General features: G+C 29.3%; 3 protein-coding genes across 4 annotated transcripts; 1 reads left to right on the top strand and 2 right to left on the bottom strand.

Annotated features, from left to right (window-relative positions):
• Positions 1–2220: 2220 nt before the first annotated feature.
• LOC108759133 (uncharacterized) lies at positions 2221–6917 on the bottom strand. 2 transcript variants are annotated; one of them, XM_018504431.1, is made up of 3 exons: positions 6765–6917; positions 2620–2859; positions 2221–2510 (listed from the first exon to the last, which is right to left on the bottom strand). In XM_018504431.1, the coding sequence occupies exons 1-3, from the start codon at positions 6823–6825 to the stop codon at positions 2284–2286; spliced, it is 528 nt and encodes a 175-aa protein (XP_018359933.1). In that variant the 5' UTR covers positions 6826–6917; the 3' UTR covers positions 2221–2283. The 2 variants fall into 2 exon arrangements, with proteins under 2 accessions (XP_018359933.1, XP_018359934.1); XM_018504432.1 differs by having other exon boundaries at positions 2620–2856.
• A 2601-nt stretch (positions 6918–9518) lies between these two features.
• On the bottom strand, positions 9519–10337 carry LOC108759117 (uncharacterized). The gene is made up of 3 exons (XM_018504407.1): positions 10280–10337; positions 9869–10003; positions 9519–9745 (listed from the first exon to the last, which is right to left on the bottom strand). Exons 1-3 carry the CDS (start codon positions 10335–10337, stop codon positions 9519–9521), a joined length of 420 nt encoding a protein of 139 aa, XP_018359909.1.
• A 5428-nt stretch (positions 10338–15765) lies between these two features.
• Positions 15766–22181, top strand: LOC108759124 (uncharacterized). Its single transcript, XM_018504416.1, has 3 exons — positions 15766–16129; positions 19087–19254; positions 21291–22181. Exons 1-3 carry the CDS (start codon positions 16063–16065, stop codon positions 21506–21508), a joined length of 453 nt encoding a protein of 150 aa, XP_018359918.1. The 5' UTR covers positions 15766–16062; the 3' UTR covers positions 21509–22181.
• Positions 22182–24009: the final 1828 nt, after the last annotated feature.

The following is a 24009-nucleotide window of genomic DNA, read 5'->3' as shown; positions in this document are numbered from 1 at the left end:
AAAGAAAAATCGAGTATTATTGAGTTATAAATGCATAAATACATCTACTAAACTAATAAATCATAAAATTAGTACAATATTATCAGTTTTTAACTCTTAGGCCCAGTTCCACAACTCACGGTTAACTCTTAACCGAAGTTCAATTTGTTTCTCATCTCTTTCCAATTCGAGAATTGGAAAGAGACAATGAATAAGTTGAACCTCGGTTAAGAGTTAACCGTGAGTTGTGGAACTGGGCCTTAATCACTTCAATATTCACAAGAACGCGAACTCCCGTAAGGATGTCGGTCTTTAATAGTATCTCGTCGGTGATCATGTGAACGCAATTATTTTATAGCATTTTCCACTGAGAAAACGATTGCCTCTCTGTCTAATGCAACACTAGGCCTGTTCTTTTTAGCTGAACTTCTTGCATAGTTTATCTTTCCTTTTTTCTCTCCAACGTGGAGAAAAAAGGAAGAAAGATGAACTGTGCAAGAACTTTAGCTAATAAGAACAGACCTGCTGGCGCGCGCACTGAGTTGCACTGAGTGCAATTGTATTGTTCCGATTTCACTGTTAAAACTAGAGACCCTATATCGGGTGCTTTCCATTGGATGACACAAGTCGATACAGTGTCGTTCTATCTTTGTCACTCTCTGAATGTCAACAAGGATAGAACCATGATATAAGGATACTCAATTTGCCTAAATTGACTTTCCTGAGTATAAAGCGGCGCTATAATGAGATTTTAAGTAAAACTTAAGCTTTAAGCACTAAGCCGTAAAAAATTCACCAATCATTGGTCGCGTTCAGCAGACTCAACTGTTCTGAAGCGAATCCGTGAGCGCTCACTGCTATTGGATAATCTAGAAGAATACACCAATAGCAGCGAGTGCTCACGAATCTGCTCCACAACAGTTGAGTCTGCTGAACGTGACCATAGTAGAGTATTCTCCTCACACTTGATTATAATTGGTCAATTTCTTACGGCTAATGCCAATTTCCATCAATGTAGATTAACTTTAATCTCGGGTCAACTTACTCTTCGTCTTTTTCTAATCTTTAGAACTAGAAAAAGACGAAGAGTAAGTTGAACCGAGATTAAAGTTAATCTACATTGATGAAAACGGGCATAAGAGTTTAAAACTTAAGTTTTACGCCTTAAAATCTCATTGTAGACCCCGCTTAATAGCGCTGGCATATTGGAATAGCCAATCCAATTTTTGCCTAAATTCGTGTTGCTACTACGCAACCACGAGAACGGATCTGGTATTTTTACATCATTGATAGAACGACGCTCGTGTCGACTTGTGTCATCAAATGAAAAGCACCCATCAGAGTCTGCATGGCTGCGAGTCAAACTTTTGATTGGTCCGTCGGTTTGGTCAACTTTCGCTAAATTCAATCAACTTCAATAACTTATAATTGAGGAAAAAATAGAAAAATACATGATAAAGACTGTTTGAAATATTTTTTTATTTTTAACATATATTATACATGGACTGACTATCGTACCTTTTAAATACTTAAACACAATTTCTTTTATTAAAAAAATTCTTAATCTTAATACTGTAAATCTAGCAATTATTATGAAAATATATTATAGCAAAATGAAGTATCATATTTAACATTATCAAAATTTTTGTTTTGTTAAAAATAATTTATTTTTTTATTAAAATTTTATTAAAAATAATTTAATATCTTTTACCTTCTTAAAATATTTTGATTAATATCGAAACATTTATTCCAATGTTATAAAAATTTTTTAATGTGTTTATATTAACAAAATATAAAGAATTTTTTTAGTAACACTTCAAATGCATTAACTTTGTAAATTAATAACTTAAAACAGTTTTTAAACTAGTAGATTGTAAACTAACAAGTTTTTAACATATCCCAAAGAGCACAAAGCCGTTTAAAAAATGACTAAAGATGATTAAATTGTTATATAAAGATATCTTTTAGTGAAAGAATATTATGATCGACGAGAAGATAATTAAAAGGCGACAAATTCGCACTGCTAGTCATTATTTTTACAGAGACTCTTTAATCAGAGACTAACTCATAAGGGTTTCATCAAATTCCTCAAATTCCGTCGAATTTGACGAAATCCTTATAGCTAGTATCTGATTAAAGGGTCTCATCTATATCTTTATTTTTATAGTTATACGTGAAATATATATACTAGTCTAATTTCTATAGTTAAGCTAGAATTATAAACGAATATATGATGCCGAATGATTATTATTACTCATTACACATTAAGTCTTTTTATCGCGTATAAAATAATGAAACCTATATCTATAAATGATAAAAAGCAATGAGAGTGCTAAAAAGTGACAGAAAAGTATAGAATATTTTGGAAGATAGGGACATCGTACCATTACAGGCGTCTTTAAGACAAAGTGCGCATTGTTCCATTTTGCCTAACGAACTGACTTTTAGTTTCTCTTCCATTGTTTTACATGGATCAATGACTTCTGTTTTAGCTGTTTGGCACGTTCTTACAGTAACGTCTTGTTTTGCAACTAAAAAGATATACATTATATATTTGTCTGACCTATTCTAATTGGGTATATTTTACATCACGATTATATCATGCAACTTTACATTTTGCAAACATTTATAATTGCTTACTCTTAATGACCATTTTAGCGCAAGCTGTATCCTTGGGAGAACCTTGATAATATTGTGACATGTCATCAACTTCGAAAAGCCGTGCCAACGGGTTGAGGACATTGTGCTGTTGGATGCTTCGTTGCCATTCCACCATATTATTACTAGTACATTCCAATGGTTGTAATGAATTTGTTCTCATATCGGAATCACAACCATCATTTGATAATGAGGTGCACATGTAGCATTTTAGCACATCTGTATAGAAAAAAATTACTTTAAGTAAATATATTATCTTATAAATTAGAATTTCTAAACTAAAAGAAATAATTACTTCTAACAATAAAATTCGTAAGATTATTAGTAGGGGAGGCCGAGAGGCTAAATGTGGATTTACTCGAGCGTCGTGGGGACCTATTGGATTGTGGAGATTAGATGCTAAAATGTTATATGATGTATGCCGTTTCAGTGGTGGGGGGAGCGTGTACAGGCTTTCAAAAATAACAGTGACAATGAAGTACTCGAGCGTGTCAGATATTAATAGTGTAAGCGACCCATGTGTTTCTGATAACGGATAAATATTAATCTGACGGTTTGCGTGGTGGGGTTGTAGGAAGGGGTCAAAAAATCCATGTCACGTTTTTTTTTTGCAACTTCGTGACTCTCCCATTTCCTTACGTCACGCTGAAATCGTCAGATTATTGAAATGTACACTTTTCTACATGTAATTAACCCTGGTAGCAAGCTGACGTCAAAATGACGTAGCTTGCTACCTGGGAACACACCATACCTTAATCTGACGCGCTCGAGTTTTTCGAACGATCGATTTTTTTTTTACTAATTTGACGGGCTCCCCTGGACCCCCGGCTCTATATAGAGATTTAATATGTGGTGGGAGTACTTATTAGGGTGCAAGCTTTCCCTCTTTATGTTATTCTGACGCGCTCGAGTAAATCCCAAAATCCCCGCTTGGCCTCCCCTACTTATAGAAACAGGACCGCTTATATGAATAACCAGTGTTGGGGAAAAATTGAAATAAATTCAGTACAAATATTTGTGTAAGAATAAAGTTATGAAAAATACTGAAAAATCTGAAATAATATATATACAGGGTGTCTGATAATTAATGATAAGACTCTCGTACAGAGGCAGAACTCAGAAGAGTTTAATTAGATTAAACTCAGAAGAAAAGTCCTCTATCATTTTGCAATTTTTGCAGTTAGTTGTAAATAATTTTTGTCTCTTGCAGTTTTTCTGTAAAATTGATATTTGAGTAAAAAATTGTTGGAAACTAATATTTAGCAATTTTGAGTAATTAATACTTTGTTAACTATTGCGAAAATGAAGAGTTTTCTTCTCAGTTTAATCCATTTTGCCTCTATGCGAGAGTTTTATCATTAATTATTAGACACCCCGTATATATTTTGCATATTAAATATAAAATATAATATTTGAAATCTCTCTCTCTCTTTCTCTCTCTCTCTCTCTCTCTCTCTCTCTCCCTCTCAATATTTTGCGTAATAAATACAAAAAATGTAAATAATATTTACTATTCACAGTTAACAGTATAGGTAAAAGAAGTGTAAACGCTTTTTACGTTTCGTTGTTTCAATCTTCGCTCCCCTATAAGAAGTCTCGTTTACGCTTCTGTTACTCCCCCATTACATTATTCGACCTACGCCCCGATTTTTATTTTCATTAGAGAAGTTGCTAAATATTGGCCTATATTCAATACAGATAATTACTTAATTATATCACGTGTGTGTGTGATATTTGTTAATGAGTTGGACGCCACATCGTCTGGAGGTACTTTTTATCAACCAGAGAAAGATTTCTTCGATTCAAAGAAATGTTTCTTTGCTATACAGTTAAAGAAAAAAATTCTTTGATTTGAACGTCATTTCTTTGATTTAAACATTATTTTTTAAAATTAAATAAAAAAATTTATTTTATTTAAAAAAATTATGTTCAAATCAAAGAAATTTTTCTTTAACCGTGTAGCAAAGAAACATTACTTTGAATAGAAGAAACCTTTCTCTGGATATAAGACACAAACATGTAACGCAACAATTTCTTTTCTTGTGGGTTTTCCCATAAATAAACGATTGCCTTTAGCTCTATATGGGTTATTTAACGCAAGACTATAAAGATTAAGTTAGCTTATAGTCTGTCTCACACACACGGATTACGGTACACTTTTATAACGTATTCGATTACTGACTCGACCCGACTCTGAGTCAACAGTCTGTTCTTTTTAGTTGCATTTCTTACACAATTTAGCTCTTCTTTTGCAGCTAAACAGAACAGACTATTGACTCGGAGTCGGGTCGAGTCAGTAAATCGAATACGCTATTATTTTATACTAGCTTACCCGTCGCGCGTTGCTGCGATCTCAGAAGAAAAAAAATTCAAATAAACTCATTACGATAAAATTTAATTTATTATCTTATTTACCACACCGCCGCCGTTAGCTTCTTATTTACCACGCCGCCGCGCCGCTGTGATTGGACGGCGGCGCAGATCTATGGCTAGAAACCTGGGGGTCAATCATGTATTTTCACGTGAAACTTTCCACATTTAATTTTTCACTTTTCACTTTTCATTTTCCACTCATCGAGATCTCACGTAAAACTTTTCATGTATAGCGATTATTACATATGCGATATTGCATGGACGACTGAGCAATCCATATAATTTATAACCTAATAACAGAAAGAAAAATAATAATGAACGTAAGGGCCTGCGCACAATAGAGGAACAGGAATTAGATATTAAGATTTCAACCTATCAGAAACTGATTACATCGGAATACACGATTTCTGATAGGTTGAAATCTTAATATCTAATTCTTATTCCTCTCTCTCTATTGTGCGCAGGCCCTAACTGTGAAACAAAAATAATAATATATTATAATAATATATTTCACAAAAACTATTATTTGTATGTATGTATGTATGTATATATGTACGCAATAATAGTTTTTGTAATATATTATTATAATAGTTACATATATATAACCTCTCTTCCGTCAATGCGATATTATTTCTTCTTCAATTATTAATGGCATCTGCCTTGAAATAAATTGTCGGAGGATAAGACATGTTAGTTCCGAAGTATATTTATCAATTCCCTAGATTTCCGTCTTTCCGCCACCACGGTCCTTGGCTAAAAAGTTCACGTGGACAATCTCACATTTCATAGTCGAGAAAGTTACATGATCCCCCGAAATCATAGATGATCATAAAGTTCACGTGAAACTTTTCACTTTTCACGTTTTCGCCCTAGGGAAAAAGTTACATGATTTACCCCCTGGCCCGGCTTACAATGAACAACTTCCCAAAGTTTCATGGCGATCGGATCAATGGTGTAGCAATGCATAGGTAACAGACAGACATACAGACATACATTCATTTTTATATATATAGATTTAAAACCGCATTATATTACAAAAAGAATAAAAATAAAAAAAGTATAAATAAAACTAATTTAGGAAACTACAAACATATAAAAATGATGCAATGTAATATTATAAAAATATAATCATAATTATTTAAACTACGCAAATTTGCAAAAGAAAATTATAACACGCAAAAAAATATTTTGTTGCTCCAGCTAGAATTATCACTGTTTTTTGTATCTGATAGAAAATTATGTATCATACGCATAAAATTTATAGCACAAATCTAAATTCTATCTCCGTCATCTATATAATTAGATATGCATATTTAATATCGCAGTATTTGCTAGAAACTTATCTATTTTAGCTAATTTTTCGTACTTAGATCATTTTTATGCTAAAATTTTTATGCTATAAACTTTTTTGAGTGAAAAACTCCATTTTCGCAATTTTTAGAGTTTTTAACTGATTTTGTATAAAACAAGCCATAATGTATGAATTGTGAGTTTTTATTTCTTTAATTATCAAAATGGATTATGTTTTTATCAGTTATTGCATTGCTCGCATAATGCGCGTGTATATCATATTTTATTTTTGTTTAACATTCTGTGAGAACAACAAGGATGAAATAATACCTCACGCGCATTATGCATGTAACGGAACGCAGCCAATATTAATAAAATGCAATAGTTTCCAAAAAATAGGGAGATGTTTCTTCAAGAGACCCTAGCGACTTTCCTCTATTGTTATAGATAAAATAAAACGTTACCTGAATAAACTGTTATAATGAAGATTGAAGTGAAGAGTAACGTTGCAATTACTCGAGGCATTTTGCTTTCTTGATCGAATAACTTTGGTCCTTCCAACGACAAAAACGTAAATTATATATTTAGAGGATAACGCTGTTCGAGGGTGATGTTGTGTAGACAGACTGATCGTGAGTACATGAATTCTCGTTCTTCATACTGCGTTGCTTAACGCCCACTCCTACTCCAGATCTTTCCCGACATTTCACCCTCTACTGTTCACGCAGCTTTTCCGTAAAACATGCGATGCGCAGATTCCACCCGCTCTGGATTCCTCTTGCTTCCCTTTCCTAAGGGCATGAATATTTTTCTGCGCAATATGTAATATTGTAAGATTTTGAGTAGAACTTACTAAAGCTGCAGTATAAAAAATGTTAACAAGTTTTATCATGCTAGGAACAAGGATAAAAAATAGATAAGACATTAAACTAAAGGCGTTGATTTTTGTATTTTTTATTATCCTAGACAAAGTTAAATCAATCACAATCTTGTGACGGCACACTTATTTTCAATACCTCGAAGCGGCACATATGAGTCATTTTGTGCCCGATCCGATCCTGAGGCTCTTAAAGTTGTGCTCGAAAGTTTGTAAAAATGCATACCTGTTTTTTAAGGTCTCTTAATTAAATTATTTTGCTATGTAGACATTGGATGGTAAAGTTATAAAAATTACGGAGATTGTATGAAAAATAATAACTATATATTACGAATGACATATGGATATAACGAATAAAGTAACGAGTTATTTTTTTCAACAAAAAATACGTTATGGTGATGAGTTATTTTCAAAAATGGCTGTATATCGATCAATTAATATTGACGGCGAAATCAATATCTGCTAAATGCAGTATCGATTAAAATATTGTCGGTGATTTCATATAAACCCGTTTTTTTCTGATATTGTTTTTTTTTTACAATAGAATACTTATCAATAAAATTATTCGAGATAATAATCTGGAAAGAATTAGTTTGACCTGAAACTTCAAAATATACTAAATCGTACTAAATTGATATAGAATCTATTATGAATGTATACGATTTTGAAAAATCGCTGTTAACCATAATCGATACGTATATACGTACAAAGAGATATATGGCACAAAACCGTTAGGGGAAAGCATGGAAGCGGGAGACGCCCGGCGTCGTGGCGCCAACACAAGTCGTTGTCGGCGTCAACGTGACGCCAATGACGCCGTCTATTTAATCTACAATTTTGAGTTTAACTATTAAACAAATTTCAAGTAAAAAAATTATCTCGACATACACATGTTCTTATTTCTTTCTTTTCAATCTTTTTTCTACTTATATTCTTAATTAATATGCCATTTCCTGCTATCTTTGTTTTTGGTATTATATATATATATAATCGATAACCTAGTGTCTATATCATAATTGATGAAATAAAAGCTGTTGCGTTGTATGTATAATATACACACTGCGTCACAAATATCTTGCGTGCGTTCTGAGTTACGCATGAAACGCATGATGTACAATCATTTTATCCTTCTTTATTATTTGGTAATAAATTACAAGGACAAATGATGCATCATGCGCTTTATGCGTAACTCCCCTTTGTCAAGGGAACGCACCCCTTGACACACGAAATTGCACGAGTATCGGAGAGGAAATGAAAAGAAGGGCATGAGAAAGAATGAGAAGGCATGAAAAGTCATGTTAAGGCGTTTGTGACGCCGTATGTATGTATATACATATAATATCTATGCGTACACGGAGAAAATTTTATATTATAAGTTTTAATACAATTTTTAAATTACACTTTACTATGTCTTGTATTTTCGATGGACTCTCATGATTCCGACTTAACTTTTACTATGGTAATACTAATTTTTATCACATAAATAAGGTAATTATTTTGTTAGTCTAACATAAAAACAGTTAATTTTTACTATGATACGCAAACAAAATTTGCTGGGTATATTTGATTTTGTAATAAAAAATTTTTACTATGAAAAAGTGTAAAAATTACATTATATTATTGTTTTTAAAAAAATAACTATAGTATTTAAACTTATAATTTACATGAAGACCGCAGCTACTACCACATATATTATAGTAATTTTAAATATAAAATTTTCTCCATATACGGATAAATTAACATTATCTTTTGCTACGATAATGTTAGTTATTTAATGATATCTAGATAATGTGATAAGTTGTCAGTCATTTAATGAAATCAGAATAATTTGACAGATTTTTATTAAAACACTCATATCAAGATTATTTCTTATTATATTGTTCCCCTTTTGTGGATGATTATTTACTATAATACATAAATTATAATAAGATTATTTGCAATAACATATATTATAAGCAAGTGCCTTTTTAAAATTTCTTCTTCGATTCAACTTTATTTATAATTTGTATTCAACAACATCAATTTTTAATTTTTACATTTAAATTTACCAAGACTGAACGCATATATTATATATTTTACATTAATTTTTTAATATTATCTCTAGTGAAATTATAAATAATATTGCAACTGATTATGCAACAAATAAATATGATTTGATTACTATATATGTATGTAGTATATATATATGTATGTGTGTGTGTGTATGTGTGTGTAAATCCATATGCACACGTGAGACTTATGTACAAGAAAAATAACATAATTGCATCTGGATTTGTTATAGTTAAATGGATGCTTAGAAGGAAATTTTTTGAGAAAATTATGTTGGACCTTCTTACTAAATTTAAATCATTATGCCTGGCAATAAAATAATAATTAAAACTGTACACAAAAAGTAGATCACGAGGTTGGGTAAGCATTGTTGAGAGGAATTGCAGCCGTAACCCATACATTCACAGATAAGTTGATAACTGTCTCGAGTGTAGCGTCCTTGATAACATTCCTTTTGGCTATTTCGTAATTTTGCGCATTCACGCATTGTTATACTATTATATGAACCCATAAAATAATCTAAAATTATAAGATCTGAATATTATTATTTAACTCTCTCGAATTGTTATTTTATTAATCATAAAATAATTAATGTACGTTATAAATTTATTCAAATAAGTAATTATAGTTGAATTTACTTACACATGTAAACAGCTTTACGACAATAAAAATGACCCGATGGACACAATTTTAAATATTTATAATGTACTTTATTAATAGAACAATCTTCATCCTTTTTACTGTTACATTGATAACATTTGGTTGCAGTGCATTCTTCTTTTAGTATTAATGTTGTAGATATATGGATGTAAAATAGTAGTTCAAAAACAAAAAGAAGCTATATTAATAAAAAATGTTTTTAATATTTATTTTAATATGTAAAACTTTCTGTTATAAATTTTTAGTTAATTATTGATTAATCAATTAAATTATAAATTTCTATTCAAATAAGTTAGACAGTATTAGGATTGCTTAAATTTTTCATTTTAGTAAAAACTGCTAACTATATTTTTATATTTTAAAGGGTAAGTATATTCTTTAATTAAAGCTCACCTCTTTGGAAAACACATAGAACCAATAATATTCGCAATAGGTATAATCTTATTTTCATTATAACTTGTTTTTCTTTATACAAATTATATAACACCAAAATAGTGTAACGGCTGTAAAAACAGAGTTCATAATACATAAATATATTTATATTAATGATCTTATGTAATAAATAATTAAACATTATAATGAATAAGATTTGTACGTGTCTAAAGAAAACAAGTTATTACTTTAAATATTGTATTAAAGAGATTATAAAAAATTTAATTCAATAATTCTATAATTGATTCATATCGTATTATAATATCGATTCATATGAATTTATAATATTGCAGTCGTTTCTGTAAATTTATATATTTAATAAATATATTACTTAATTATTGAAAAATTTTCCTTACCAAATATTTCATTGCGTTTGAATAAATCTAAACTAAATATAAAATTATTAGAAAATTAAATTTTATCAGACTTTGCAAAATAACCAATACTTTGTCAAATAATTAAAAATTGTCGATAGGAAGTTAGCTACACAGGCTGCGTTCCACTTAACGTTCACAACGCTCGTAGAATCATTTCATCCTTGCTCGCGAGCATCATTTGTCCTTGTTTAACATTTGATAAACGACAAGGATGAAATGATTCTACGAGCGTTGTAAGCGTTAAGTGGAACGCAGCCATAATAAGTCGATTAGAACTTGATTGATTCGATCTTTAATATCTGTAAGCATAAAGCCTGTTTTACAATAGAGTGACATTTTTTGACATTTCTTCCGCAAGCTTCTTCTTATTTTAACATGAACGCCTTCTCTTTTGGAAAACGATAAAATCATATTTTTAGATTTTTCTTTACCGAAAACATTTATATAGACGTTTTTATTTGACATGTACTCATTTTCGCGATATGTCACTTCAAAATTACCGCGGCAACTGTTTAAATATGGCTGCATTTGACATGTGCGCAGGACCGTACGAAGCTCGTCTCGAGAACGAGCACACCGAAATAAAGGAGCATTTATACTGGCTATATTTATTATACTTATTTAATTTTTTTTATTACATATTTTTATTAATTTACATTTAATTTGTATTTAATTAACATCTTACAGTTTACGAAGTTTTGTAACAGTTATTTATATATTTATATAAATTTTAAATTTACTTATTCTTTTATCATACATTAATGTTAGATATATTTGAACTTCTCGTTGCTATTTGAGACAAAATTTGATTGGCTGATTGCTCTGATTTTATGCGCGTTGTTTCGCCTGTATTCTTCCATCATATATAATACAAGATTTTTTAATCCAACGAGCAATCGCATTATGGGCAAATGTAGCGTTATATAACGAAGCAAAGTTGCATTTGCGCATAATTCGATTAATCAATTGATAAATTAATAAACTCACCTAAGGTTAAAAATAATTGGTTATTTATATGAAAATATTTTCAAAATTGATATAGCTACGAATAAAAGTATAAATAATATCTATACGTTTTATCTTTTGTTATAAATATTTAAATAATTAACATGATGTAACATTATAAAACAAAATATTAATAGTATAGATCATAAATGTTGAAAGTATGTCATGTAGGTGTGATATAGAATCGCTAAAACGCTAAATACATTATTATTAACTATAATGAAAGATCTATTTAATATCAATTCGCACATACATTCTTATATGTAGGTGTGTTATCTTGCTATCACATAGCAAGCAACAAAACGTAATAATTTAACATAAAAGTAGGAACGGTCATAATTATGCTTTCAAGGATATCTCGTGTTTATCTATTTATTTATTATTTTTTAAAAATATGCTTATTTTATCTATATTATCATATTTCCGAATTTTTAAATTTAGATTACAATTTTTTCTTTATATTTGTAGAAAATATAAAATTATCGAATTAGGAAAATATACGTATTATAATGAGAGAGATACGTAAATATATGCAGGATGACATTAAAATAATCTCACTAATAGCGTATTCTATTTTTTTTTAAGACAAAAAGAGATCAAATAACATTATGGTTCCAGAAATACTTCCTTTCCGAGATATAAACGTTGTTTGTTTATTTAATTGTCAAAATTATTTAATTGTCAAAATTATTTAATTGTCAAAATGGATTGAAAAAGCAGATAAGCAACATTACTTTAACTTATAAATGCATCTCAAAAAATAAAGGATTCAAGATCAAAATTAGGAAATCTTGAACGAACTTGTGTAACAAATACGCGAGATGACTACGTGTGACAGTTTCATAACGTTGAGCGTGTCACAGGAAGATGAACATTATCCACTCAATGTACTCCAAACTACCACTTTATTCTCTATTTGAACGTAAAGCTGCTCGTATTATCCACAGCCTTATTTATTTAACCCACATATTCATGTCAATTCTTTGTGGAATGTTTCATCTTCCTTCTTAGTCCAAGTAAAAAAAACAGTTGTTACTAATGAATTTAATTATTTATAAGGCCAAGGCTAGGTCATATTATCTAATAATAGTGTTGCGCCCGCGCAACAATATTTATATGTAAATTCTAAATGCATTTCTAAACACACACCTTTTAGCTAAAATAATACCACCAAAATTAAAATAATTATCATTATTTCAATTTCAGCTTCTGTCTACGTTTCAAATCCAATAATACGCGGTGTACAATTTATATAATTAAAAAGTATATTTATAATTTACATACAAATATTATTACCCATCAAGATCTAGCCTTTTACGTAATATGACTTTTCTAGCCACTAAGATCTAGCCTCGATCATATTGGTTCTTCCTTTACTTATTTGATGTAAAAAGCGATCTAAATGAAGATATTATTGTTAATTATATTTGTATAATCTGTTATGTATATCAGAATTCATTTTAAAACAATAATTAATTGATAATTAAATAACGGACGATGGAGAACAGTAATATTGCGATACGTTATGACTTACAATTGATTTCAAATTTCATTTTTTTACGATAAAAATTGAACGCTCGGCGATATTTGTGCCATCATCAGTGAAACCCAAACAATAATTTCCATTAATTTGTACAAAGGGTAGTCACAATACCCAGGTAGCAAGCTACGTCGTTTTGACGTCAAATGACGTCATTTTGACGTTAGCTTGCTACCAGGATAGGTTCCAGGCTTTGATTCCAGAATGCAGCAAAATGAGCCTCTTCAATTTCATATATATTTCAAGAGTGTAACCATCAATTAGTTATTCGGTTAAATGAGCGTCGCTGCAAATTGTGGCATATTAAATAATAAAGTACGTAAAGTTAATATATACCTATAAATTATAAATTGAAGAATTCGCTCTGGTCGAGCAAGTTATAACAGGATTATCCTGTTGTCCCGTTACTTCCCGTCATTGCAGATTTGTGCAGATATTGTAAAAAATTAGATAAATTATCAGTAGTTTTTTTCTGAACACAGAATAAATAATCATGGTATAATGTCACAATCTTAGACATTGAGCCATCGTATCAAAAAAGGTTGAGATTAGAAATGATATCTATTAAAAGATAATGTCATACTCAACAAAAAGAACGACAGTGATATGTTGTCTAAGGCCGGTATTCATAGTCGAATCTTATATTCAAGACCGTCTTAAGTACAGCCTTGAGATGTCATGAATCAATTAGAGAACTGTATTAGTATCTTAAGACACTACTTAAGACTGTCTTAAAATAAGAACGAATTATAAATACCGCCTTAAAAGTTATTTGCATGCCTATCTTGGAAGGATTATTAAGAGTTCAACGACAGATAAATTTGTTCCGCTTTTTTATTTTAATTGCGACCTTTTACCATCTACGGTCACTAATTTTTTTTATAAAAGGATTGGAATGAACATTCACAGAACAATCATGGCACAGGTAATAAAGTTTAATATTATAAGTGTAAATTAGATTATTGGTAATAAAGACCATTGTGTAAAATCATCCTGCTTTAATTATCGATTTAATATCCTAATTAATATATCGGAGACATGACTGTCAAATCACGAATAATAATAGAAGTATCTCAGATAATTTTATAGAATTTGGAAATTCTAAGTTTAATTATTGAAATCTACGACCGCTTTATGAAAAGAGTTCTCACAAGCACCGAATTCCATTTGAATTGGATTTTGACGAGGTCAGTCAAGATGAACGAAGTGAGTTTTGAGTTGGTTTTTAATTATATATATAAATTTATAGAGCTTTCAATATTAAAAATAATATTACAATAAAACCAGGCAACTAAGAGCTAATACACAGATGTTAATTATTAATGTACGTTAACAATTCTTCTTTATTTTTCCTCTATACATACATTTCCGACGTTTTGGCTGCTTTTTTCAGCCATCTTCAGGGTATTACATACAGTAAAAAATCCAAACTTATATGCTATTATTCGTGAATGTAGGCGCAATCAGCAAATCTTGAGTAATTCTCCATTCGATTATGTGAACGACTCTTCTTACAATTCAAAGATTGGTAAGATCGGTTTTACTAATAAATTGCACCTCCATTCTGTTACGTACAACTTAAACTCAAAATTATATAAAATTTTTCGATTATATAGACCTATGTCTTCGTCAGTGTCTACGCAACGTAACGTAACGTAAGACACAGGGCTAATCGACAAATTTTATATAATTTTGAGTTTAAGTTGCGCGTGAATCTTATTTAGTAAATCGAGGATGAAACGTAACAACTTTTAATTGTAAAGAAATTAATGTCGAAAAAATTTTAATTAGATAATAATTTAATGTAAATCGATTTTGATTAGATAAGAATTGACGATGACTTGATAAAAGGATAGGAACGTTTATTATTATTATTATTATTATTATTATTATTATTATAAACGTTATTATTATTCAGAGGTGCCAAAGTTTACGGGTTATCGTCATGTCGTGATCCATTGTTAATGTCTCGTGAATCTTGCCGTTTATACATATTTTATCAGAGCGCACTGATATACTGAGCTGCTCCTCCGGAGGACTCCCTTTATATAAACTCTGTTAAGTTATTATTATTATATTTGGTTTTATTTCGCAAATATATCCAGAATAAAGGCTTGTATGCTCATTGTTATTATTGTTAGTGCAACGATGAAAAGCTCTTGTCTGTCTCACGGTATTATATATGTATTAATTTTCTTAAATATAATTAATTTCTTAAACAAATATATAATTATGTAATTATCATAAAATAAAGTCATTATTTCTACAACATTCATGGTAATTGTTTTCAACGTTTTCATAAATTACTTGGAATATTGATTGGAAAGTGCTACGAAATGTGTAATAATAATAATTATAAGTACGAATCCAAGTAAAAGATTTCATTCAACGAAGAAAAATTGATAGGTGTTTTGTAAATTAGTTATAGTTATTTGTAAATAAGTCGTTTACTCACCATATTCTTCTCCCACCTCAATATGTTCGCCTCGCTCCCCTTCCCTCAGTCGTAACCATTTATTCGTTCAGTAGCACTGTATAACGCCGATGTTACAGTTAGTGTGCTTGCGCCACGCTAGCGCTGTACATTAATAGTGCTCAGTTTTTTCAATTCGTGATTCTTCCTTTCTCTTTCTTTTTTGTTTTCGTATTTTTTGATTTTCCATCATTCTCTGACTGTTTTTTAACCTTCTTGTTTATTTTTCTATTCCTTTATATTTGTATTTATTAGTTTTGTGAGTACTGCAGTATTCTGTTCTACATTAGTGAAGCTTTTCAGTGACTATTTATTCATCAATTGTTCTAAGGAGAAGAAGCGAAGAAAGATGAACAAAGTCTTTAGACTGAGATTTGTAACTCTATGCAGCATCATTTTGTTTTTGTGCTGCAACGGTGAGTCATGGGAATGTGTTTGAAAATATAAAGTTTTGCAACTTTGTTTTCTTATCTGGGTTTGAGATGTATTGATAATTATTTAAACATATTATTAATAGAGAGTATTATTTATAAATGGCTGATGTTAATTTGTTTCTCCTTGAAAAATGCTATTAAGTAACAAAATGTAATGGATTTTTTGTTTAATCTCAAGTTTATGGAATAATATATCCTTTTGGCTAAAATCAACATGGCAAGAATCTTCTTCTAATATCTCCAAAATTACTGTACTGTACCACAAAATGTTTAAACTTTTATTTTTTGTTTTTTCGAAAAATTTAAAATAAAACATTTTTTATTAATTTTGCATAAACATAATACAATGTTAATAATGCTTTTACTAGCAAACAAATTAATTAATTATTAATCATAAAATTGTTGTTGCAAGATTTTTAAATTTATTTGTTAAGTCAATACTTGTAATTTAACTTGTAAGTTTTACACAAAGACTCTTATTCAAAACAGGTTTTTATTGATAAAAACGCACTTTTATCTCTGAAATTCTATAATATGCGTTACATAAAGTATAGTATGTTAGCTAACATCGTTATAAGCCACAAAGAACGTTTATAAAGTCGTTAATAACAAACTGAAACTTTTGTACACTGCATTATAAATTTTTTTAATGATATTTTGTTGTTGTAACTCTTCTCATCTTTAATGGATACGCTTGCTTGGAGATAAAATTTAAAAAAGTCAAAGTTTCTATATATATCTATATAGGTAGACGTTTCTATATATATATAGATCTTGCTGAATATTATCTTTTCAAGGTGACACGGACTGCGTTCTGAGATTCACTCCTAGTGTTGAAAATCTGTAGTGCACGTAACGTATGGTAATTTCAGTTACATTTTCAATACTAATGAATATCGGAACGTATCCATAGATATGACTATTGATTTTTCTATAGCGTAACATAATTAAAGATTTGATAAACTATCTACGCGTATGTAGTAGTAATTGATTAATTAATTAATGTAATATAATTGTGTTTCTGCATATAATGATTATTCTTGTGTAAACCCGATAATTTTTTTATATTACATTTATGTTATAATGTGTGTATATTATATTCATATTATAAATCCGCCCTTATTCTTTTTTTGTTTCATATAATATAGTAATAACTTTAAACTAATAGGTATAACTTTAAATATAATTAAATAAGAAAGTTAAATGCAACTGAAAAAACAATATTTTTATGATAAATATTATTTTATAATTAAACAATTAAAAATAATTTTTTGCAAAATTATGTACTATTTTCATAATGACTTTTGTGAGACGCAGTCACATATACAAATCTAAATAATTATTATGAAAATTATGGTACAATATGTCATATGTAAAAGCCAAGATTATATAAAATTAACGTCATGTGCTTGATTATCTCCTTTGCAATGATCTTTAACCTCAATGTCTGATAATGAATATTGAGCGTAATTTTAAGGAAATAGCATAAGCCCAGACAGCACAGAATTATATTTATGATAAATATTTATGATTATTCATTTTTTGAAATGTTGTATAAATATTTTATACGTATTTTATATAAGGCTTTGTTCAAAATATTATTGAAAGATAGACTAAATATTTAATGTAATATTTATGATAAATATAAATAAATATTTCTGTTAAGTATTTCTTGTTTAAATTATAATGTCTTATTAAGTATTTCCGTAATATTTACTACAAGATTTACAATAAATATTTCAAATAAGCCTTATAAATATTTACAAATATTTTGTAACTATTTTATAAATATTGTTTGCTGTCTGAGAGCAAACTGAATCAAAGGATAGTATATTTGATCACTGTCATTTAATTCCTTAATTTGTGATCTTTTTAGTTCAAACCTAATTTCTTAGTATCAAATTTTATGTGTGTATATTATATATAAAAATTTTAATTTTTCTCATTATCATTACGATGTAATCAAAAGTTGCTTTAAAAAATGTTATGTATACGTATTTGCGTATGTAAAAAATGTTTTGAATTTAATTTATTTACAATGATTTGGTTTGAAAGACTTATTCCACGAACACTAGATAACGATAGCGCGAAAATTTAAATTTATTTATATTTAGTACATAGAGATATAAACGTTTCGGTCTGTAATCAGGCCATCTTCAGTATTAAAATTGATTCTTTGTAAAATAAACTTAATATAGCGACTCAATCGATTCAATACATATTCTACAATTAGATTTCGAGATTGTTACACTTAACTCATAAATTCGCACGTAAATTAATTCAACATAGTCAAACGTCATAACATATTCCAATCTGTGGGCTGCACGACAAATTGTTACTCTCAAGTCAGATCACCATAATTCGTTATATTATAAGAAGTTGAATAATTCTAATGAAATTTATATAATAATCGGTCAAAAAATAAATTTATGAGTTAAGTGTAACAATCTCGAAATCTAATTGTAGAATATGTATTGAATCGATTGAGTCGCTATATTAAGTTTATTTTACAAAGAATTAATTTTAATACTGAAGATGGTCTGATTACAGACTGAAACGTTTATATCTCTATGTACTAAATATAAATAAATTTAAATTTTCGCTACCGTTATCTGGCGTTCGTGAAATAAGCCTTTCAAATCAAATCATTGTTTTCATTTGATCCACGGTTCTTTTATTGTTTGTTAATTTATTTAATAATTACAAACTACATGTTCTGAATTTAATTTATTTAATAATTACAAACTACAATTAAATACTTTTGGTACACATATAACTTATATTATACAAGTTTTGGGATCACAATATGAAATGTAAACTTTCCTTTAATGAGCAATGTAAATCTACATTCACATGCAGTATACACACGTATTTACGTATATAAATGCGTACTTATAAAAAAATAAGAAAAATACAAATAAATGAATTATATTTTACAGGTGGCAATGCTATGCAATGTTATCAGTGTAACAGCCGCAATAATAGCCAATGTGCCGATCTTATTCCTCCAGATTCCATGAAAATAGATTGCTCGGATCTTAAAGATGGTGCAAAATACACAATGTGCCGAAAAATTACACAAGTCATCGAGTTTAGCGTCAATGGCTGTATGTGTTAATATTATATTAATACTATTAAATCAACTATTTATTTATCTATATTATTATGTTGAATATCAAATTTAATTGCTTATCTATTCGATAACGCCGGAGTGAATTAAATTTTTACTATCCACATTTTGACGAAATATTATGTGATTCAATTGAATTATGCAAAACCATCATGCTTAGTTCGTTTAATGCCTTAGATTATTTATTTCAATATTATATTTACAGAATTACTAATGTTATTTTTTATCAATTTAATCTTTGAGCATTTTTTTAAATTCAGTAGTACCGCCGCTGTAGTTACGATTAGTCACCGTGACTAGCACAGCACTTAACGTGTTAACACTGAACTACCAAGACGATTATTTTGACCGGTTCGCAAAGTTTTTCGCATGTTATTCGTGCGGTTTTTGATTTAGCGCAATTTCATTCCGTGACTTTTCCTAAATATGTAATATGTATTGTACGATGCCATACCATTGGCTCTATCATTAACGCATGATCGAGAATTTCATGTTCTACCTAGAACTACCAGAGCGGTCAATTTGATCGGATGCGTTAAATCAATAATATAATACCAATATAAGTTTCACATTCATGATAGATACTTAAAAAAGGTACTTTTTACGGTTTAATTTAATTTAAAAAATTTAAAAACATACTGTATGATAATACAAACGTGTGTATACATCAAAAATAAATTTTCTCCTTCCTTCGTGGACAACCAAAAAATTAAAACTACAAAAGACTATGTAAAATAGAGTGATCCAGAAGGACTTAAAAAATAGAGAAATATTTTATGGTCAGACGAAATCAAAATAAATTTGATGGAAGATTTTATGTGAGAAGACCACCAAATCAGGATTTTTGCTACCTAAATATATACTAGAAAAACCATAAAATATTTTTCTATTTTTTAAGCTCTTTCCGGACCACTCCATTTTACTGGTCTTTTACAAATCTGCATTTTACATTCTTTAAATTTAAATATGGAACTTTTTTAGCAGCTCTACCATTTAAATTACATTCTTAAAACCTTTGTCGAATTGTACGTGCACTTATAGAAAGATTGAGTTCATTTTCAATTTCATCTGGTGACTCGAATGGATCAATCTTAGAAACGTATAATTTTACGATCAATTCGACATGTAGTTTTTCGCTTGGAATCTCTAGTTTCTTCATCATTTTTAATGCATTTTCTACCAGTTTCCTGGAACGATCAGTAATTTGAGTAACTTCCCTTTGCGATTTTCCTTTAATGCGTAAAATTACATTTTTTATTTTTTTATTAGCTTTATAATGAGTATATACTTTGCATCATTTAACTGTAATTTTAAATAATTAATTAAATTTTGTTATAATTTTACTATATAGACCTCTCTCTAATCTATAAAATTATAATAATTAATACGTAACAGACTGTTTTATATTAATTAACTTACATCAATTATTTGGTTTTATTATTTTGACCAAACTATTTATAGCGTAGAGTACTTTAAAATTTTCCAATACGATATACACTTTATTTCAGCAACAGTTTGTTATAATTTTTAGTGTGATATGAGTTATTGTTACTGTACAATAAATGGGGCTACAACAAGTAAAGATAAATGAGTAAACTAAGCAGTTTATTTATTTTAATGAAAGTAGCTCTATTTTTATGATCACCACACTGTATGTACATTGAAATCGATTTTGTCTAATTAAATAATTTTTGTAGCGCATAAACATATTCTTTGCATTAGCCGTCAAAACGACTGCTGTGGTAGTCATAAAAGGTAAAAAATCTTGGTAGTTCTAGTGTTAATTAAATTATATGATGATTTACTTTGTACACATATATGTAAAGAATTCATCTTACCGAAACATATATAATTGTATGAAAGATACAACATTATAAAATTATATGTTTGCGTAAAATACAACGTTTATAATGCTATAAAAACGATTCAATTATTATATAGAAATAATATTTAGCATAAAACAAATTAATATTTATATAATGAGATAAAAAAGATTAATATTTTTTTACACAGTACCACCAGATACGCGAGTTATTCGAGGATGCGGATGGGATGAATCAAATTATAAAGGCAAATGCTATCAACGCAGTGGCTTTGGTGGTAGACAAGAAGTTTGCTCCTGTTTAACTGACTATTGCAATTCGGCAATGCCTGGATCCGGAATTTGGTCTCAACGTCTTATTTTTTCATGCATCCTGATCAATTTATTGCTAATGTTTTCGTGGAATTAGATATTCTTAGAAAATATTCGAATTCGTTGGATTTAATTATAAAACTATAATGAAGATTAGAGAGAAAGATTATTAGGAATAATATTAATAATGTAAGATTAATATCAGCTCTTTATCAATGTAAAATTGAATAGCAGATAATTGAAGTAATAAAATTATCATCAATGTATTATATTAAAGCGTAAGAAAAAATCGAGAAAACAATTTTATATTATACAGATAATTAAGAAAGACGGCCATATTTAGCGCTATGACACAGTTATAAGTACATGCGCAACAGCAAAGCAAATTCTACCTAGTTAATTCTTGGATTTCTTGATCTCAGTAACTATACTGAATTGATCAAGCTTTTAGTAAGCTTACTTGATAGCTTGGATTTGAATTATATTTAAATGTTTTTTTTCTATATATACATGTCGTATATGAACGACGATCGTATAAAGATCTGAACTAATAAATTTTTAATTAAGAAATGTCATTTATATCGTTCTTAAAAAATATTATTTCAGCCTTTGATGTAGTATTCATAATGCTTCTTTTAAACATAAGGCGGCGTTGACATGTTTGCAGTTGATAGTTCGAATCATACAATAAATTTATGTAAAAATAGAAAATAATAATAAATAAAAAGGAAGATGTAATTAATATAAAAGATTATAACAAATAAATATGTTGCGATTATCTTGACGAAACACAATCATATCTCTTGGTCAAATAGCTTTAATAGAAATTACGCTATAACTATATTTTATAATAAAACAGACTTTTTTATATCGAGATGAAAACATTTTAGTGATTCATAATAAAAGTGAAATTCATTTCAAATAATTATAGGTCTGTTCGCGTTGTTTGTACTTTTTGCATTCATCATCTTCGCTTTCTCTCTTTTCAATGTAGTAATGTATCTCATTTTAAGTTCAAAAATTTTTGGGGATTTTAAACAACGCGAACATACCTTATAACTTTTAATCCTAATATCATCTAATCCTAGTGATATTTTAGAATATGAAATTTATTATTGTAAAAAGCAATTTTAAAGCGAGAAAAAACGGGTACATTGAGCAGATCGTAACAGTTGCAAATTGAAACTGTTTTATGATTATCTGCTGAGATAGGACTATTCCTCTAGATCTAAAAATATAATCCAATAAGCGCGAAGAAAAAATTTATTGTAAAACTTCCAACAGTTGGAAAATAAACATTCTGTTGAATGCAACCTCTACGAAAGAATAAATTAACAATTCACCCTCTCAGTACACTCCATACGAGGAACGTCGCAATAATTATACGACATTGCATAGATATGATGATATACTTGTAATGTTCCTTGGACGAGATGTGCTATGTGGGTACCCTTTTTTAAAAAAAATAAAAAAGGCGTTAAAGACACGTGTTAATTAAAATTATAACTTTCTAAATTGTACGAGTACATATCTTAATTCGTATTCAAAGATATTCCCATTCAAAGATACAATATTTCTGTTTCAACTCAAATAGTAATATTCTTTATTTCAATATTCAAGCGAAAAAAGCATTTAACGTAAAAAAAACTTGACGTTGCTAGAACTAAAAATATGTTTGATATATAGTCGGTATAACTTCGTGATATTATCATTAAATAATATTATTAAATTGAAAATACTATCATTTAAGAAATCATACAGGAACGCACTCTTAAATGGGAATACGATCACTTGGATTTTGTATTTAATTGGCGTACGCATACATATACTTTAATAGGGGAGGCCAAGCGGGGATTTTGGCAGTGTTGCCAACTTGGGGGTTTTCCCCCCAAATTTAGGGGGTTTTTAAGCTGCGAGGGGAATTTTAGGGGGTACAAAAATGCTAGGGGTTTTTTGGGGGGGAATAAATGTTCATCAATCATTGGCTGCGTTCAGCAGACTCAGCAGTTTTGCAACCGTTTTATTGTTCGTCGCGCTGATTGATTTATACTTTTAGTTTTAAAGGAATAGTCCAATCTCAGCAAAGAATCATGGGTGCGATAATACTGATGGTCAAATACTATCTAAAGATTGATAATATATCATGCGTTAATTTTAAGCCAACGGAGGCAATGATAAAAAAATTTAATGTATCTATGTACGATCATAAAAATCAGAACGATTGTCACGAAATCAACCTGTTTTACGAGACTATGGAAATAAATAACATATAAAATTGTAAAATATGGTTTATTTAAAAAAAAATAATTACATAGTTATCATTATTTACTTTTTGGCGATTTGTGCTTCTACAAAAATTAAGATTTAGGGGGATTTGGGGGGGATTTCAAATTCAATCTGGGGTGAAGTTAGAACAAAGGGTTGGCAACACTGGATTTTGGGATTTACTCGAGCGCGTCAGAATAACATAAAGGGAGAAAGCTTGCACCCTAATAAGTACCCCCACCACATATTAAACCTCTATATAGAGCCGGGGGTCCAGGGGAGCCCGTTAGATTAGTAAAAAAAAAAAACGATCATTCGAAAAACTCGAGCGCG

Source organism: Trachymyrmex cornetzi, unplaced genomic scaffold, assembly GCF_001594075.2.
Source record: "Trachymyrmex cornetzi isolate Tcor2-1 unplaced genomic scaffold, Tcor1.1 scaffold169, whole genome shotgun sequence".
NCBI classification, from domain to species: domain Eukaryota; kingdom Metazoa; phylum Arthropoda; class Insecta; order Hymenoptera; family Formicidae; genus Trachymyrmex; species Trachymyrmex cornetzi.
This window is presented reverse-complemented; position numbering and strand designations above follow the sequence as displayed.

Excerpts from the sequence above, each read along its gene's own strand:
- LOC108759133 (XM_018504431.1), bottom strand. The coding sequence starts at position 6,825 with ATGCCTCGAGTAATTGCAACGTTACTCTTCACTTCAATCTTCATTATA. Across the intron at positions 2,860-6,764 it reads CATTATAACAGTTTATTCAG|CAGATGTGCTAAAATGCTAC; the intron begins GTAACGTTTTAT and ends TTTTTTTCTATA. Across the intron at positions 2,511-2,619 it reads CGCTAAAATGGTCATTAAGA|TTGCAAAACAAGACGTTACT; the intron begins GTAAGCAATTAT and ends ATATCTTTTTAG.
- LOC108759117 (XM_018504407.1), bottom strand. The coding sequence starts at position 10,337 with ATGAAAATAAGATTATACCTATTGCGAATATTATTGGTTCTATGTGTT. Across the intron at positions 10,004-10,279 it reads TCTATGTGTTTTCCAAAGAG|AAGAATGCACTGCAACCAAA; the intron begins GTGAGCTTTAAT and ends TAATACTAAAAG. Across the intron at positions 9,746-9,868 it reads TCGTAAAGCTGTTTACATGT|ATTATTTTATGGGTTCATAT; the intron begins GTAAGTAAATTC and ends TTATAATTTTAG.
- LOC108759124 (XM_018504416.1), top strand. The coding sequence starts at position 16,063 with ATGAACAAAGTCTTTAGACTGAGATTTGTAACTCTATGCAGCATCATT. Across the intron at positions 16,130-19,086 it reads TTTGTTTTTGTGCTGCAACG|GTGGCAATGCTATGCAATGT; the intron begins GTGAGTCATGGG and ends TATATTTTACAG. Across the intron at positions 19,255-21,290 it reads CGAGTTTAGCGTCAATGGCT|TACCACCAGATACGCGAGTT; the intron begins GTATGTGTTAAT and ends TTTTTTACACAG.